Source organism: Drosophila tropicalis, unplaced genomic scaffold, assembly GCF_018151085.1.
Source record: "Drosophila tropicalis isolate 14030-0801.00 unplaced genomic scaffold, ASM1815108v1 contig_593, whole genome shotgun sequence".
Classification (NCBI taxonomy): Eukaryota; Metazoa; Arthropoda; class Insecta; order Diptera; family Drosophilidae; genus Drosophila; species Drosophila tropicalis.
In genome coordinates, this window is record NW_027173070.1 from 2,442,832 (window position 1) to 2,461,026 (window position 18,195).

General features: G+C 40.9%; 6 protein-coding genes across 7 annotated transcripts; 5 read left to right on the forward strand and 1 right to left on the reverse strand.

Moving 5' to 3' along the window:
• The first annotated feature begins 1,982 nt into the window (after positions 1–1,982).
• LOC137577079 (uncharacterized) lies at positions 1,983–4,219 on the forward strand. Its single transcript, XM_068290459.1, has one exon. The coding sequence runs from the start codon at positions 2,075–2,077 to the stop codon at positions 4,091–4,093; it is 2,019 nt and encodes a 672-aa protein (XP_068146560.1). The 5' UTR covers positions 1,983–2,074; the 3' UTR covers positions 4,094–4,219.
• Positions 4,220–4,743: 524 nt separating this feature from the next.
• Positions 4,744–6,762, forward strand: LOC137577892 (uncharacterized). Its single transcript, XM_068291457.1, has one exon. It carries the CDS (start codon positions 4,744–4,746, stop codon positions 6,760–6,762), a length of 2,019 nt encoding a protein of 672 aa, XP_068147558.1.
• A 558-nt stretch (positions 6,763–7,320) lies between these two features.
• On the forward strand, positions 7,321–9,561 carry LOC137577080 (uncharacterized). The gene has a single exon (XM_068290460.1). The coding sequence runs from the start codon at positions 7,412–7,414 to the stop codon at positions 9,428–9,430; it is 2,019 nt and encodes a 672-aa protein (XP_068146561.1). The 5' UTR covers positions 7,321–7,411; the 3' UTR covers positions 9,431–9,561.
• Positions 9,562–9,595: 34 nt separating this feature from the next.
• Positions 9,596–10,638, forward strand: Rpi (Ribose-5-phosphate isomerase). The gene has a single exon (XM_068290461.1). The coding sequence runs from the start codon at positions 9,747–9,749 to the stop codon at positions 10,560–10,562; it is 816 nt and encodes a 271-aa protein (XP_068146562.1). The 5' UTR covers positions 9,596–9,746; the 3' UTR covers positions 10,563–10,638.
• Positions 10,625–11,584, reverse strand: LOC137577082 (protein TEX261). The gene is made up of 3 exons (XM_068290462.1): positions 11,427–11,584; positions 11,036–11,337; positions 10,625–10,977 (listed from the first exon to the last, which is right to left on the reverse strand). The coding sequence occupies exons 1-3, from the start codon at positions 11,494–11,496 to the stop codon at positions 10,753–10,755; spliced, it is 597 nt and encodes a 198-aa protein (XP_068146563.1). The 5' UTR covers positions 11,497–11,584; the 3' UTR covers positions 10,625–10,752.
• A 296-nt stretch (positions 11,585–11,880) lies between these two features.
• mahj (LisH and WD40 domain-containing protein mahjong) lies at positions 11,881–18,165 on the forward strand. Of its 2 annotated transcripts, none has more exons than XM_068289187.1 (10): positions 11,881–12,440; positions 12,497–13,436; positions 13,496–13,768; positions 13,831–15,945; positions 16,010–16,130; positions 16,191–16,288; positions 16,376–16,732; positions 17,208–17,268; positions 17,330–17,572; positions 17,639–18,165. In XM_068289187.1, the coding sequence occupies exons 1-10, from the start codon at positions 12,010–12,012 to the stop codon at positions 17,641–17,643; spliced, it is 4,644 nt and encodes a 1,547-aa protein (XP_068145288.1). In that variant the 5' UTR covers positions 11,881–12,009; the 3' UTR covers positions 17,644–18,165. The 2 variants fall into 2 exon arrangements, with proteins under 2 accessions (XP_068145288.1, XP_068145289.1); XM_068289188.1 differs by having other exon boundaries at positions 17,342–17,572.
• Positions 18,166–18,195: the final 30 nt, after the last annotated feature.

The window sequence follows — 18,195 nt, forward strand, 5'->3', positions numbered from 1 at the left end:
ACTCAGTTTTGATTTGCCAGAGACGTTAATTACGTTTTTTATTTGCTTATTCTCGCTCTTTATCTAAGCGAATTCAAATCGCAATAAAAACGTTCTTGTAATTCATTTCCTACAAAAATTTGAAGAAGGAAAACAGAGCAAAGAAAAAATCCATTAACACAAATCTTGTTTATTTTTTATTTATTTTTTTTTTTTTTTTTTTGTGGCTATCATTTTCTTCATTTTCTACTCGTATTTTCTACCTTTTTGGCTTTGGTCATTCATACACATTCCGTTCTTAGCAAGTTTTCTACGGTTTTTTTTTAGTCTTTCTTTCTCTTTCTACTGCAATCACCTTTGTGATTGTGCTTTGCTTTTCAGCTTTATCGCAAAATGCTATTCAACAATTTTTTGCTTTGTGCACTAAAAGTATTAAATTTCTTCAAATATTCTCGGTATAATCCGTAGCACTTCCGTTTGCATTCACAGGCTTTCAGGTGTCGTTGCTGCTGTGGCAAGGATTAGGAGTCGGTTGCATGTGGGGGGAGAAGAGTAACATTTTGTGGTCAACTCCCACTTCGCTCTACTCGTTTCTAAGTCCCAACAACAACAACAAGCACTGCAACTAAAATATAAATGGTTTTTGCAGTCATTTCTCGTCATTATTGTGGCAAGCGTTTAGCTGTAAACGCCTTTTTGTATTCATAGTTGATGCTATGCTATTGCTGATTGTCCTGCCACCTCCTGGCGTGCATTGGGTTGAATTCGCTTCCGGCCTGTGTCCCATCATCCAAGCTTGCTCCATCAATGAGACTTTTATAGTTTTGCTGCATTTCCGTTTCATTCTATAATATTCACTTTAATGCATTAATTTCAACCGATTTTAAGGATGAATTTTATCTAATTGAGAAAAATTTGCATGGGAATGTCCTTATGTATATGTGAAGCAATACATCCTTTTACGATTTTTTAATCATTTTACGTCTCTAATATTAAAATGGTATTTATAGGGCATACAACGTCGTTGATGTTTGACAAAATTAATTGTAAAAATAACATTTATATCACTCTTAAAAGCTTACAAGAATTTAGTAATTATTACTTTAATGTCTTTACATAATCAACCTTCTAATTCTCTTTAAAGTTAATATTTAAGCTGTAGAGGCATTGGGCACAGCATCCATCAGTGACATTTAAATGATTGCTGATGTTTCATTTGTTCTTATAATTATACATTTCATATTGTATACTAAAAGAAGCTAACTTACTGGACTGACATTCCATACTTTAAAGTTTTAATCAAGGCCCGGAGCCGAAGTTTGTATACCCTTGCAAGTTTATTTTGTTAATCTTTCCTTACCTATAGGCGGCAAAGTGGAAAATGTTTTATCTAAAAAGTGAAATGGACGGCCTAAAATCTAAGCATGGCAAATAAAGAAATTATTGATCAAAGTCACTGTTTTCGACCGATCGTTCCTATGGGAGCTATATAATATAGTCATCCGATCTTATAAACTAACCAATATAAATAGCTCAGAAAATAACAAAGTTATTGAGAAAAGATTGGTATTCACACATATACTACATTTGTATATACATACATATTGACATTATCGATAACAAAAACAAAATGATAGGATTATCATATTACTCACATGTGTTTTTCTTTCACTGTCAGCAGAAAAAGGGTCTTCCCCTGAAATGTAACGAACTAACTACAAATACATTTACATGTGGGCGGTTGTTGGTTCCCTCAGTTGTTATCTTTTTAAATAAGTTGGCAGGCTAGGCAAAAATACTTACAACTTGGCGCACTACTTGGGGCAGACTGACGTCACAAATAAAAAATTAATCGAATATTTAAAAATTAAAACTAAAGTTGTTTAACATAATAATATGAATATTGTTTAAAAAATAATTTATTCAATAAAGAGGACAGTAATTATATTGTATGGTCACACTATTGCGTGATAGTCAAGCAGTGATATCAATGACGTCACGAATGTTCAGTCGCTTCAGCTGAGTGATCATTCGTTGCAAGTTCGTCCATGAAGTCAGTCGGTTGAACGGGAAAGAAAAAAAATAGGAACACAAAATGAAGTGGGCAATAATTTGGTTATATCTTTTGGTAATAACCAAACCAAGATCCTGCCATGTGATTTCAGAAGCACTGGACATAATACGTGTAGTAAAAGAAGTAACCGAGGCCATACTACAGACCTGGGATGTGGTGGAGAAGGTGCCCCATGATTCGGATATCGAGTTGCCCATATTGCAGGATAAGCAACGCAAAGTAATGCAACGCATCGATCTGGTCAATCAACATATAACTAATTTGGAGAAATGGCAAAACGAACAAAACATCATGATTACTGAAAATTTGACACGGATCTTTGAGAAGCAATCGTTGCTTTCCATTCGATTGCAGAATGTCCAGACCTCGACCAGAGCCATCAATTATCGCTACAACCAATTCGAGGATTATCAAAATGTCAAAAGCAAATTGGAGCCCACCACGTTGCGCAGATTTGCCGAGAAGAATGTAGATCCTGGCTCGGACTCTTTGGATTCCATGTTGCAAATTTTATATAATGATTTCTTTGGGATTGATAATAAAAATACAAATAAGGACGATATCGAGGATTCCCTGTTAAGCCATATGACGAAAAAATATGAATCATCACCGGATCAAATTTGTTTGCATAAAAAATCAGCTCAACAATATGCATATGATCTCTTTGTGAAGGTATCTTTAACGGAACTTAAGGCCTATACCGTGGTGGAGTTCTCCTGGATTACTCTACGTAGTCAGGGCTTGGGTAATTATTCAGAGGAAATATCCCTGATGCGTCAGAATCGTAAAAGTCGTCTCAATTTGTCCCGATTGGTCTTAAATCAGATCATGTCCGACAGTCAACGTGTCTACTGGCGCTGCGATCCCGATGGAGGATATATTTTGGGTAAAACTTATGATGAGATTACTCGCTTGCTTCAGGGCTACTTGGAAAATGAGGTCAATTTGAATGAGAATCAACAATGCTGGAGCACTTGCAACGATTACTATGATACCCAACAATTGGGATGCTATCAACCGGAAGAGGAATATTGCGGCAAACAAAAGAAATGCAATGGAAGGCTCTACAATTGTCGTTACATCGATTCGGATATGTGGATATGTCCCGGTGCAGAGAACTCTACGCATCGTTACAAGCATATTGAATTTGAGAGTGGTACAATATTGGGTAAAATATTTCCACAAGCTCCACCAAATCCTGAAAAATGTCAAACGGAGATGGAAAAGGTGGAGTCTGGGTGGCGTTATCTATTCTGGCACTGCTCGTATTGCTTCTGTTTGTGCGATGAGCAAGGTTCTCAATCGGATCGATTCTTTAATCTTCGTGACACAATTACCGATTATCAAATTGGTCGCGTGGCCACTGGGATCCGTTTTGTAAAGAGTCAAAGAGTTTTTCATTTGCAATTACAGCAGGGACAGCTTTTACCCAATGGTGCCATCAATGGATCATCACTTGAATGGCTGCCAATTAAGTCGTATGACCCGGACAATGTGGATGTTCGTAGTGGAGTTGACTATCACATCCTCTCCTTTGATAGTCGCACTCTGGATCTGGATGAGGTCGTTTCGGAATCGAGTAGAAGCGATCATGTGGTCACCGGTGTGCGTCTTCGTATGCTTGGCAAACATATCAATTTGGAAGTACGTTTCAGTGAATATAATTTTACCACGGGTCGCCTGCTGGATGCTAAGAACAAAAGCTTCTGGTTAAGCAACGACAACACCGATTTATCTGGCACAAAGAGACGTCAACGGTTGTGGCTCAATAATCCCGACTTACCCATCAATTCCAAATTAAAATCACTGCCTCTTTCATCAACCAATCAATTTATGGATTTCTTCACTTCCAGCCCCGAGTCTGATGCTTCGCAAAGTACTGTGCCATTTATTGATACTCAGGATGTGGTACCCAATCCAGTGGTTCCACTAACTGGCCTGGGTCTATATCATAAGGGACGTGAAGGTTTTGGTGGCTTCTTTGCACCCAAAGTAATTACCTATGATATATCCAAGAACTTTTTGAAACAACTTTATTGACTTTTGACTGAAATTTGTTTCCTCTTTACTATATCACAATACTCACTTGGTCCATAGACTTTAAATTTTTCTACTTATTTATATTGATATGTCAAAATTATAATAAAAAAAAAATAGCAATTCAAATATTAATACATTTGTTTTTATTTAACACATGTAATATGTTTTTTAAAATACCTTAATTGTTACCGCTCGCCATTTAATCGATAACTGCTGCTATCGATAGATAGTCCCCAACATCGCATATCGAAGCCGGGCCCCCAAAAGTTTTGACTTTGTGACATTGAAATTGAAGCTACCATTACCAGTTTAACCACATGCTATTGTCATTGGTGCGTCGTTCACGCTGTCTAATCTCATCAAGTAGAATATTTAGTACTACATCAACAGTTAAAATGAGCGAAACTATTTCTCTGGATCAGGCCAAGAAGAGGTTGTTTAACATAATAATATGAATATTGTTTAAAAAATAATTTATTCAATAAAGAGGACAGTAATTATATTGTATGGTCACACTATTGCGTGATAGTCAAGCAGTGATATCAATGACGTCACGAATGTTCAGTCGCTTCAGCTGAGTGATCATTCGTTGCAAGTTCGTCCATGAAGTCAGTCGGTTGAACGGGAAAGAAAAAAAATAGGAACACAAAATGAAGTGGGCAATAATTTGGTTATATCTTTTGGTAATAACCAAACCAAGATCCTGCCATGTGATTTCAGAAGCACTGGACATAATACGTGTAGTAAAAGAAGTAACCGAGGCCATACTACAGACCTGGGATGTGGTGGAGAAGGTGCCCCATGATTCGGATATCGAGTTGCCCATATTGCAGGATAAGCAACGCAAAGTAATGCAACGCATCGATCTGGTCAATCAACATATAACTAATTTGGAGAAATGGCAAAACGAACAAAACATCATGATTACTGAAAATTTGACACGGATCTTTGAGAAGCAATCGTTGCTTTCCATTCGATTGCAGAATGTCCAGACCTCGACCAGAGCCATCAATTATCGCTACAACCAATTCGAGGATTATCAAAATGTCAAAAGCAAATTGGAGCCCACCACGTTGCGCAGATTTGCCGAGAAGAATGTAGATCCTGGCTCGGACTCTTTGGATTCCATGTTGCAAATTTTATATAATGATTTCTTTGGGATTGATAATAAAAATACAAATAAGGACGATATCGAGGATTCCCTGTTAAGCCATATGACGAAAAAATATGAATCATCACCGGATCAAATTTGTTTGCATAAAAAATCAGCTCAACAATATGCATATGATCTCTTTGTGAAGGTATCTTTAACGGAACTTAAGGCCTATACCGTGGTGGAGTTCTCCTGGATTACTCTACGTAGTCAGGGCTTGGGTAATTATTCAGAGGAAATATCCCTGATGCGTCAGAATCGTAAAAGTCGTCTCAATTTGTCCCGATTGGTCTTAAATCAGATCATGTCCGACAGTCAACGTGTCTACTGGCGCTGCGATCCCGATGGAGGATATATTTTGGGTAAAACTTATGATGAGATTACTCGCTTGCTTCAGGGCTACTTGGAAAATGAGGTCAATTTGAATGAGAATCAACAATGCTGGAGCACTTGCAACGATTACTATGATACCCAACAATTGGGATGCTATCAACCGGAAGAGGAATATTGCGGCAAACAAAAGAAATGCAATGGAAGGCTCTACAATTGTCGTTACATCGATTCGGATATGTGGATATGTCCCGGTGCAGAGAACTCTACGCATCGTTACAAGCATATTGAATTTGAGAGTGGTACAATATTGGGTAAAATATTTCCACAAGCTCCACCAAATCCTGAAAAATGTCAAACGGAGATGGAAAAGGTGGAGTCTGGGTGGCGTTATCTATTCTGGCACTGCTCGTATTGCTTCTGTTTGTGCGATGAGCAAGGTTCTCAATCGGATCGATTCTTTAATCTTCGTGACACAATTACCGATTATCAAATTGGTCGCGTGGCCACTGGGATCCGTTTTGTAAAGAGTCAAAGAGTTTTTCATTTGCAATTACAGCAGGGACAGCTTTTACCCAATGGTGCCATCAATGGATCATCACTTGAATGGCTGCCAATTAAGTCGTATGACCCGGACAATGTGGATGTTCGTAGTGGAGTTGACTATCACATCCTCTCCTTTGATAGTCGCACTCTGGATCTGGATGAGGTCGTTTCGGAATCGAGTAGAAGCGATCATGTGGTCACCGGTGTGCGTCTTCGTATGCTTGGCAAACATATCAATTTGGAAGTACGTTTCAGTGAATATAATTTTACCACGGGTCGCCTGCTGGATGCTAAGAACAAAAGCTTCTGGTTAAGCAACGACAACACCGATTTATCTGGCACAAAGAGACGTCAACGGTTGTGGCTCAATAATCCCGACTTACCCATCAATTCCAAATTAAAATCACTGCCTCTTTCATCAACCAATCAATTTATGGATTTCTTCACTTCCAGCCCCGAGTCTGATGCTTCGCAAAGTACTGTGCCATTTATTGATACTCAGGATGTGGTACCCAATCCAGTGGTTCCACTAACTGGCCTGGGTCTATATCATAAGGGACGTGAAGGTTTTGGTGGCTTCTTTGCACCCAAAGTAATTACCTATGATATATCCAAGAACTTTTTGAAACAACTTTATTGACTTTTGACTGAAATTTGTTTCCACTTTACTATATCACAATACTCACTTGGTCCATAGACTTTAAATTTTTCTACTTATTTATATTGATATGTCAAAATTATAATAAAAAAAAATAGCAATTCAAATATTAATACATTTGTTTTTATTTAACACATGTAATATGTTTTTTAAAATACCTTAATTGTTACCGCTCGCCATTTAATCGATAACTGCTGCTATCGATAGATAGTCCCCAACATCGCATATCGAAGCCGGGCCCCCAAAAGTTTTGACTTTGTGACATTGAAATTGAAGCTACCATTACCAGTTTAACCACATGCTATTGTCATTGGTGCGTCGTTCACGCTGTCTAATCTCATCAAGTAGAATATTTAGTACTACATCAACAGTTAAAATGAGCGAAACTATTTCTCTGGATCAGGCCAAGAAGAGGTTGTTTAACATAATAATATGAATATTGTTTAAAAAATAATTTATTCAATAAAGAGGACAGTAATTATATTGTATGGTCACACTATTGCGTGATAGTCAAGCAGTGATATCAATGACGTCACGAATGTTCAGTCGCTTCAGCTGAGTGATCATTCGTTGCAAGTTCGTCCATGAAGTCAGTCGGTTGAACGGGAAAGAAAAAAAATAGGAACACAAAATGAAGTGGGCAATAATTTGGTTATATCTTTTGGTAATAACCAAACCAAGATCCTGCCATGTGATTTCAGAAGCACTGGACATAATACGTGTAGTAAAAGAAGTAACCGAGGCCATACTACAGACCTGGGATGTGGTGGAGAAGGTGCCCCATGATTCGGATATCGAGTTGCCCATATTGCAGGATAAGCAACGCAAAGTAATGCAACGCATCGATCTGGTCAATCAACATATAACTAATTTGGAGAAATGGCAAAACGAACAAAACATCATGATTACTGAAAATTTGACACGGATCTTTGAGAAGCAATCGTTGCTTTCCATTCGATTGCAGAATGTCCAGACCTCGACCAGAGCCATCAATTATCGCTACAACCAATTCGAGGATTATCAAAATGTCAAAAGCAAATTGGAGCCCACCACGTTGCGCAGATTTGCCGAGAAGAATGTAGATCCTGGCTCGGACTCTTTGGATTCCATGTTGCAAATTTTATATAATGATTTCTTTGGGATTGATAATAAAAATACAAATAAGGACGATATCGAGGATTCCCTGTTAAGCCATATGACGAAAAAATATGAATCATCACCGGATCAAATTTGTTTGCATAAAAAATCAGCTCAACAATATGCATATGATCTCTTTGTGAAGGTATCTTTAACGGAACTTAAGGCCTATACCGTGGTGGAGTTCTCCTGGATTACTCTACGTAGTCAGGGCTTGGGTAATTATTCAGAGGAAATATCCCTGATGCGTCAGAATCGTAAAAGTCGTCTCAATTTGTCCCGATTGGTCTTAAATCAGATCATGTCCGACAGTCAACGTGTCTACTGGCGCTGCGATCCCGATGGAGGATATATTTTGGGTAAAACTTATGATGAGATTACTCGCTTGCTTCAGGGCTACTTGGAAAATGAGGTCAATTTGAATGAGAATCAACAATGCTGGAGCACTTGCAACGATTACTATGATACCCAACAATTGGGATGCTATCAACCGGAAGAGGAATATTGCGGCAAACAAAAGAAATGCAATGGAAGGCTCTACAATTGTCGTTACATCGATTCGGATATGTGGATATGTCCCGGTGCAGAGAACTCTACGCATCGTTACAAGCATATTGAATTTGAGAGTGGTACAATATTGGGTAAAATATTTCCACAAGCTCCACCAAATCCTGAAAAATGTCAAACGGAGATGGAAAAGGTGGAGTCTGGGTGGCGTTATCTATTCTGGCACTGCTCGTATTGCTTCTGTTTGTGCGATGAGCAAGGTTCTCAATCGGATCGATTCTTTAATCTTCGTGACACAATTACCGATTATCAAATTGGTCGCGTGGCCACTGGGATCCGTTTTGTAAAGAGTCAAAGAGTTTTTCATTTGCAATTACAGCAGGGACAGCTTTTACCCAATGGTGCCATCAATGGATCATCACTTGAATGGCTGCCAATTAAGTCGTATGACCCGGACAATGTGGATGTTCGTAGTGGAGTTGACTATCACATCCTCTCCTTTGATAGTCGCACTCTGGATCTGGATGAGGTCGTTTCGGAATCGAGTAGAAGCGATCATGTGGTCACCGGTGTGCGTCTTCGTATGCTTGGCAAACATATCAATTTGGAAGTACGTTTCAGTGAATATAATTTTACCACGGGTCGCCTGCTGGATGCTAAGAACAAAAGCTTCTGGTTAAGCAACGACAACACCGATTTATCTGGCACAAAGAGACGTCAACGGTTGTGGCTCAATAATCCCGACTTACCCATCAATTCCAAATTAAAATCACTGCCTCTTTCATCAACCAATCAATTTATGGATTTCTTCACTTCCAGCCCCGAGTCTGATGCTTCGCAAAGTACTGTGCCATTTATTGATACTCAGGATGTGGTACCCAATCCAGTGGTTCCACTAACTGGCCTGGGTCTATATCATAAGGGACGTGAAGGTTTTGGTGGCTTCTTTGCACCCAAAGTAATTACCTATGATATATCCAAGAACTTTTTGAAACAACTTTATTGACTTTTGACTGAAATTTGTTTCCTCTTTACTATATCACAATACTCACTTGGTCCATAGACTTTAAATTTTTCTACTTATTTATATTGATATGTCAAAATTATAATAAAAAAAAATAGCAATTCAAATATTAATACATTTGTTTTTATTTAACACATGTAATATGTTTTTTAAAATACCTTAATTGTTACCGCTCGCCATTTAATCGATAACTGCTGCTATCGATAGATAGTCCCCAACATCGCATATCGAAGCCGGGCCCCCAAAAGTTTTGACTTTGTGACATTGAAATTGAAGCTACCATTACCAGTTTAACCACATGCTATTGTCATTGGTGCGTCGTTCACGCTGTCTAATCTCATCAAGTAGAATATTTAGTACTACATCAACAGTTAAAATGAGCGAAACTATTTCTCTGGATCAGGCCAAGAAGAGGGCAGCATGCGCCGCAGTGGAAGAGTGGATTATTGAAGGCGAAACCAAGATTGTGGGCATTGGCAGTGGATCGACTATAGTCTATGCAGTGGAACGCATCGCGGAACGTGTGTGGAAGGACGGTGAACTGTCCGATTTGATTTGTGTGCCAACTTCTTTTCAGGCACGTTCATTGATACTCGATCACAATCTGAATTTAGGAGATTTAGATCGTAATCCCATATTGGATGTGGCTATTGATGGAGCTGATGAGGTGGACAGTCGCATGGTTTGCATCAAAGGTGGCGGCGGTTGTCTAATGCAGGAGAAAATCGTTGCCTCTTGTGCGAAACGTTTTGTTGTGGTTGCTGATTATACCAAGAAATCCTTACGCCTTGGCGAGCAATGGTGCAAAGGTGTTCCCATTGAGGTGGCTCCAATCGCTCATGTGCCCGTCAAACTGAAGATTGAGGCCATGTTCGGAGGCGAAGCTCAAATCCGCTTGGCCACGGCAAAGGCCGGACCAATTGTCACCGACAATGGCAATTTTCTGCTGGACTGGAAATTTGTGGCCAAACGGGAATATGACTGGGATGAAGTTAATCGCGCCATCAAAATGATTCCAGGTGTCATGGAGACGGGATTATTTGTGGGCATGGCGCACAAATGCTATTTCGGTATGGCAGATGGCAATGTCAAGGTGCAGGTCAAATCAAAATGATGACTGACTGTTATTAGTTTTTAAATTTGTTCATTTTGAATAAAGCTACAAATGTTAAACAATTGCACTAAGAGAATTCTACAATTTTATCGTTATTAATTCATAGTTTTGTCATTCGTTAGTCTTTTGCTGGTATTAAAAAATAAATAATTTACATAAAGGAACTACTTGAAATAGCTATCCATGGACATCAAAATGATTTCTTACTGCGTCCTGGCAGCAATGTCTCCTTCATATAATTGAATAGCGATAGTAATCCCTGCTTTTTATTTCTCGAAAAGTAATTGCTAACCACATCTGGACTGCCCAGACGACTCTGCTCATTGACAGTGGGCAAAACACTGTCGTTGGCGCTCAATGACACAAAGAGACCAAACGGCACCATCCACATACAAATGGTGAAATAGGCAAGAACCTAAGAAGAAAGGGACTTGATCAATAATCTTCAATCCATGCTCCTGGACTCGGCTCACCTGGGTAAAAGGCACATAGACGCTGGTGAAATACTGAAATGCCAATGCATGATTGATCACCAACATGATTAGGGAGCCAATGAAAGGCACCGACATCAGTCGGATAAAGGGAAAGCCACCCATTATGCTTAAATGGAAACCTTGGGCTATGAAGCCACATAGCAGCATTGTCCAAGGGAAATCCTCAAAGGCCATCAGCATGATGTATACAAATATGGTGAAGCTGATCATGAATAGAATTACTTTGCGTGCTGGTGTTGTGTACTCTTCCGCCAGTTCGGCCAGATAATAAAGACCAGCCACTAGATACATATGTAAATCAAGAAGTGCAGACGTCAACAATGAAAAGATTAGGAGCATAAGTATAACTAACTACCAATTGATTCCTCACCTATGGACAGAGTGATGAATGTGATCTGTATGCCTAACGATATCCAACTGAGTATAAGCAGGAAACCCATGTTATCTATTATATTAAATGTACATATATTTACGTTAAAAACAAATCAAGCAATAAACCGAATCAAAATAGAGCTGGAGAACATAGATGTTATCGATATTTTTGTAAAAAGTAAAACATCGATACTTTTTATCACCGAAGGCTGTAAATTAATTACTTACATACTATAGGCAAACTAAAGTGTCTTATTGTTAGATAAAAAGATTGGAAGCTTAATCTTAACTTTTCTACTTAAGTTATTAAGACCCCCCCTGTCTAGATAGATATTTAGCCATATGTAAATGGTCGACATTAAGCATTTCACGACCACGGTCACAGTTTCGTCGGCGATAACTATCGATGCATTTTGGCGCATCTTTTTTTGGCCAATCATATTTGGTCACACTATTGCAAAAAACCGAAGGAGCGCGTGGTGCGGCACGCTAACATTTTACAATTAGCAAAAGCAAGTTAAATAAGCCAATTTAAGCTAATAAATTGTTGTCTAGAGATTAATATAAGCCACATTGACATCATGTCAGAGGGCAATGCAACCAATAATGATAATTCATCGCCTGCGGCACCAGCAGCTGGAGCTGTGGATGAGGATGATGCCGCCGCCGTCGCCGCAGCTGCTGATATGGAGGCAAACATGATGAACGCTTTCGCCATGGCTGTGGCTTACCAAAGTGATGAAGATGAGCCAGCCGATGAGAGTCACAGTGCCGAAAGTAATCCCAGTGCGGATGAGCCCAATGCTGATGGTGATGAGGAGATTGAGGCTGATGCTCAAGCAGCTGATGGTGCAGCTGCTGCTCGAGAAGGTGAAGAAGATGCCAATGGAAATGATGAGGATAATGCTGGCGATCGTCGTTCTGCCACAAAGAGGGAATTTACACAAATTATTGAGAAATGGGAGCAAGAGCAGACCACAAATGGTTATGACCCATTGCCTACATTAAAAAGGTAAGTCCAAGTTATGCGCAAGTGAATGCTTATTTTATTCATTCACTTAATTTTAGTTTGGCCGAGATTTTTGAGCGTGAAAAAGATGCTTACATGCGTAAAGATCCCGATCCCTTGGACTCCAGACATCCCTACAGAGCTGATCCCAGTTGTCTGTATGGTTTGCTACTCCGCCAGCTCTTCCGCAAGGATCTGTTTATGAATAAGCTGCTCAACGATTATTTGCGTGAGAATTACTTCACACGTCAAAATGTATCGCGCAGCGCCTTGGAGCTAAATATCCTAGCCTGTCGCTTGGTGTTGGAGGTAATGCCCGGCCTGGAGACCACTGTGGTCTTTCAGGCTGCCGACGATGATGGAACAATAAATCGTCTTTACACTTGGGCCGAGGACAGCATTGAGCCGCTACAGAGCTATGCCACTGGTCTCCTGGCCATGGCCATGGAGGTCAGTGATATAGCAATAAACTACAGAGATCAGAATATGCGTCTAGTGCCAAAGATGATAAAACGCCTACACATGCTGTTGGCCATCAGTAAAAGTGCCGCCAACGATGCTTCCACGTCAGTGGATCCCAATGCTTCCTCCATAAGTTGGGTGGCATGTGGTGCCTCGGCTCCGCAATCACCCCAACATAATGGCAGTGGATTAACCAGTTCCCTTCATGCCGATTCCTCCAATATGTCTATACTTTTTGAGAATAGCCGGGATGCCTTTGCCATATCGCGTTATTATCGGCGCATGTATATCCCACTGCATCCACCCACAGCGGATACCAGCCAGAAGTTAATTATGCGCTACCTAACCAGCTTGGGTGAATATCAAGAGTTCCTGGCCATGGCCTTTGAGAATAATGTAATGCAATTAATCTTCGGTTACCTGGAGAATCTTAATCGTCGGGACACATGCCTGGCCTATGAGGTCCTCAAGTATTTGGCCTCTCTGCTGTGTCACAAAAAGTTTGCCTTGGAATTTATAGCTCATGGTGGCCTGGAGGTAAGTCAAAACTTCATCTAACTCATCCAAATCTCTCATAAACTTTTTTTTTTTGGCAGGTTCTGATGAAAGTCCCACGTCCTAGTTTGGCTACAACTGGCGTGTCCATAGCCATTTACTATTTAGCATACTGCGAGGATGCCATGGAACGTATTTGCTCTATGCCACGTCCCATTATATCAGAACTGGTACGCTATGCCCTCTGGATATTGGGACGTTGTCATATGTCATCCAAATGTCATGCCACCATGTTCTTCAGCCTTAGTTTTCAATTTAAAGTCATTCTTGATGAATTCGATGCACAGGATGGCCTTAGAAAACTCTACAATGTGGTGAGTTTGCAAGCAACCGATCCATTCCATTCAATTCCGTAAAATTCCCAATTTCCTTGCAGATATCAGTCCTTAAAATCCTCGATCCCACACACAATGAGGGCAACAATGATTTAGACATTAATGACGATGAGGAATGTGCGTCACGTCAAATGGTGCGTCATGTTTGCGTGGCCCTCAAGCGTTACATTGAAGCGCATTTCTTTTACAAATACAATAACTTCCTGTGCCAACAATATGCCTCGTCATCGTTCTTCAGCCGCCATCCGACAGTGGCCGCCAAATTGACATTTGATCAATTGCATGAGCAGATCAGGACACTGCAAGAACATACCTCTGTGCGAGCCCATTGGGAGCCAGTGGATCAGCTTATCAAATTGGGTGTGATAACCATGTTGCTGAGGATTATGGCTTTCAGTTATGATTGGGTCAACAGTGGCCGAGCAGAAACAGTGCGCTCTGCCCTGGATGTGCTGAGTGTCTGCTGTATCATACCCCGCGTCTATATTTTGCTGTGCGAACGGATGCAAATGCTAGATAATACCACAACCTCTGGTTTCTGTTCGGTGCTGGGAGCAGCAGCCGGTGAGATAACCACCGATGCCGAAGTCTTGAAATCCGCTCTGGCCGTGCTCTGTCACTGCGTGTGCTCGCCCATTATACGCAAAGATGGTGGAAATCATCATCTGATTAAATTTGGCAACTCCTCGCGAAAGATCAAAGCAAATCAAAAGTACGCCGAGGAATTGATTGAAAAAGTATGGGAATCTGTGTGTTCCAACAATGGAATAGTCGTTCTACTCTCCCTTATGCAGACCAAAGCACCCATTACCGATGCCGATTGCATACGAGGCATGGCCTGTCGTGCTCTAGCTGGACTGGCCCGATCAGATCGTGTACGTCAAATTGTTAGTAAGCTTCCACTCTTTGCCAGTGGCCAATTGCAGACCCTTATGAAGGATCCCATACTTCAGGAGAAGCGAGCCGAGCATGTTATATTCCAAAAATATGCCCTCGAGCTGCTGGAGAGAGTTTCGGGCAAGACCAAGCCGCTAAATAATCCATTGGATCCCTCTCTAACCAATATGCACAAGGCCAATGTGATAGCTCAGACGCGGATTCAGTACAATGATAAGCAGCTCTATCAATTGATTTTTGAGCATCTGGAAACCAAGGGATTGCAGCAGACAGCACAAATGCTGCAAAAGGAAGTCGGTTTGCCTCTCCAAGCGCCAACACCAAGGAATTTCCATCAATCTCCATTCGACTATAAGACTTTGCCCAGTAGTAGTGGCTCTATATCGCGTCATCGGTTGAGATCCCGCATGCAGGATGTCAATGCCGCCATTATGGGCAATACAGATGAAGCCTCTCCCAGTGCTGGTGTGGGTGGCATACTCAATTTTAGTTACTTGCCCACCTCTTCCACGAGCAGCCAGACACCGATTAAGCTGCGTAAAACAGAACGTATGACTTTGAATTCTTCATCGTCCAGTTCATCGATAGGTCGTTCGATGCAGAAACATTTCACAGAGCCATCGGGAGTGGGTCCTGGAGCCATTTCCCTGCCCGATGAGGAGTTCATCACCCCAAAGAGAATCACTTTGAATACCATTGTAACCGAATATCTAACCAATCAGCACTCGTTGTGTAACAATCCAGTTACCACCTGCCCCCAGTTCGATCTCTTTGAGCCCCACAAATGTCCTGATCCTCGCCCTAGTCGCCTGCTCAGCTCGAACTACAATCTAACCAGCAGACATTTTCGTACTCAAGCTGGTTTCGATACAGGACGCTACGATCGACGACATGTCCACACACATTTCGCTCCCTGGCGCACTCTTCGTTCGGCCGACTATGAGGAATTGGAATTCAATTGCTGTGATCTGGTGGGCAAATACATTATTGTAGGCACCCAACAGGGACATGGCAGAGTCTTTAATATGAACGATGGCATTGAACAGTTCTCGATGAATTGTCACAATTTCAGTGTGGATGCCATTAAAGCAAATCGTGCTGGAGATTTGGTTCTAACCACAAGTCTCTGGCGTACTCCCACAAGCATATTGTGGAATATTGCGGATAATGAATTTAAATCCAAATTGAGGCTAACTGAAGTCACCTACTGTGAGTTTAGTCACACATCTCAGGATCGTTTGCTGGGCACACAGAATGAGGTGAGTGAAAATGAAGATACTGCTCGATGGGACAAACTCTTAATCTTTTATTTTCCATTTGCAGAGTGCTTCTTTGTTTGATATTAATACGGGGACCAAAGTGTCTACTTTTACACCAACCATACCCAATCAATATACCAAAAATCGAGCAACACTCTGTCGCACGGATGAGCTCTTGCTGTCGGGTAAGTAAAAAGCTTGGGAGAGAAGGCATCAAACTGCTATTAAATCAAATTCGCTTCCAGATGGCGTTTTGTGGGATGTGCGTTCTGGCAAGGAAATTCATAAATTTGATAAGTTCAATCAATGTATATCGGGAGTCTTCCATCCAAATTGTCTGGAGGTTAGTCAAAGTTCATTTTAGTCAAACTCAGATCTTCAAGCTTGGAAATAATCCCACTATCTCTCTTACTCCCTTTGTCTTTTGTAGATCATTGCCAATACGGAGGTCTGGGATTTGCGTACATTTCATTTGCTCCAAACAGTTCCTGTGTTGGATCAGCGTAATTGCACCTTCTCGCCCATGCATGTTATATATGGTGCCAGATTGGGTGCCGATAGGGATGAGGTTATGGAGACATATGACACTAGCTTCAATGTATTGGATGCCTATGACTATTCCAGCATAGCCACAATCGATGTAAAGAGGAATATCAATGATTTGAGTGTTAGTGCCAATGGCAGTCTGATTGCCGTAGTGGAGGATCATACCAGTTATGACTCGAAGCAGGAGACCTACGTGAAGATCTATGCAGTGGGCGTGAAGAAGAGTGAACGTTCGGAAGAGGTGCGTGATGCAGCAGTTAAGGAGCTTGCTAGTGAAGGGGGCGGAGAGGAAGTCGTCGGCAGTGGCGGTGGTGGCGGCAGTGGCTCTGCCAGAGGCAATTCTGCTTCTGCTGCTGCTGCTTCTGCTACGGCTAGAGCCATTTTACGCATTATCGATGGTGATAGGCCGTCGCCACATGATAACCATATGGATTTGTTACCACTTCCAGCTGCTCTTGCTCGGCCAGCAGCCTCAGCCTCGAATGCAAGTCCAAATCTTTCTCGCCAACATGCAGCCAATAGTTCAATTGTTGGTGTGCGACGGCGAGCACGTACACTAAGAGGCAGGGGTGGTGGCAATGGACACAGTGGCGGTGTCAATGGCCATGGGCACGGCCAAGGCCAGAACCGTGGATTCGGATCTGCTATCAATGATGTCAGATCTCTCATGCGGCGTATGGATGATATTGAATTAAATATTATGTCTATGCTTGCAGGAAGATGATGAAGAGGTGCCCGATTCTGATGAGGAGGGTTCCGATACTGGTTCCGAAAATGGTAAGTTATCCCCCAATCCACAGCAGTCTTCTGGTTTTGGTGATGTTTGGTTTTATTCTAGCCTTTGCTTTAGGTCCCAATTTCTTGGGTTTTCCGCTCCGTAGTCATCGTAATCTAAACTTCAACATGGGCTCCTCAAGTGACGATGAGGATGACGAACTCAACGATCTGCTTGAGGATACGGATGACGGCGACGACGACGACGACGATGAGGATGATAATGATGACGACGACGATGGCGGCGGCGACGATGATGATGACAATGCATCCGATGTCGATTTGGAGTTTGAATTTAGCGATTTTGGTAATTCACCTCTTTGAAATTTTGCTTCTCCCCTCACTTTGACCTCTCCTCTCTCACCTTTTATAGATTGATTGTTATTGGCTCCGAGTACGTGTCCACTTCGTTCCCACCAACCCAACGTCACTTTTGTTCGCTTCCTTGTTGTCTCTGCGTTTGCTATGCGACTGCAAAATCTGATAACTTCAATATCTACATATATACATACGTATAGTCCATAAGCATCTTTTTTTGTTTCATTTAAATTACTTTAAACTATGTTGTGTTTGCAAATTCATACAAAGAAAAGGAAAGAAGGCGCATTTCACTTGCGCATGGATTAGACAAACAACAAAAAGAAAATAACCAAACCGACTGTGAGAAAAAATATGTAAAATGTTATTGAGGAAATTGTTAAACAATTTCTATTTGTACAAAGAGAAAATTAGTTCAATAGTTTTCTATCAACAAAAGAAAAAAACAAAATATTATAAACATTTACTTTGTACACAATTTTTGTAAAATAAAAAAACTAAAGTCTACCTATGTAGGTATTAAACAAAACTAAAATAAAAATTTTTTAATCTCTTCTTTCTCAATAAAAAGACAAAAACCTATTTTAATAAGTTTTTATTATTATTATAAGT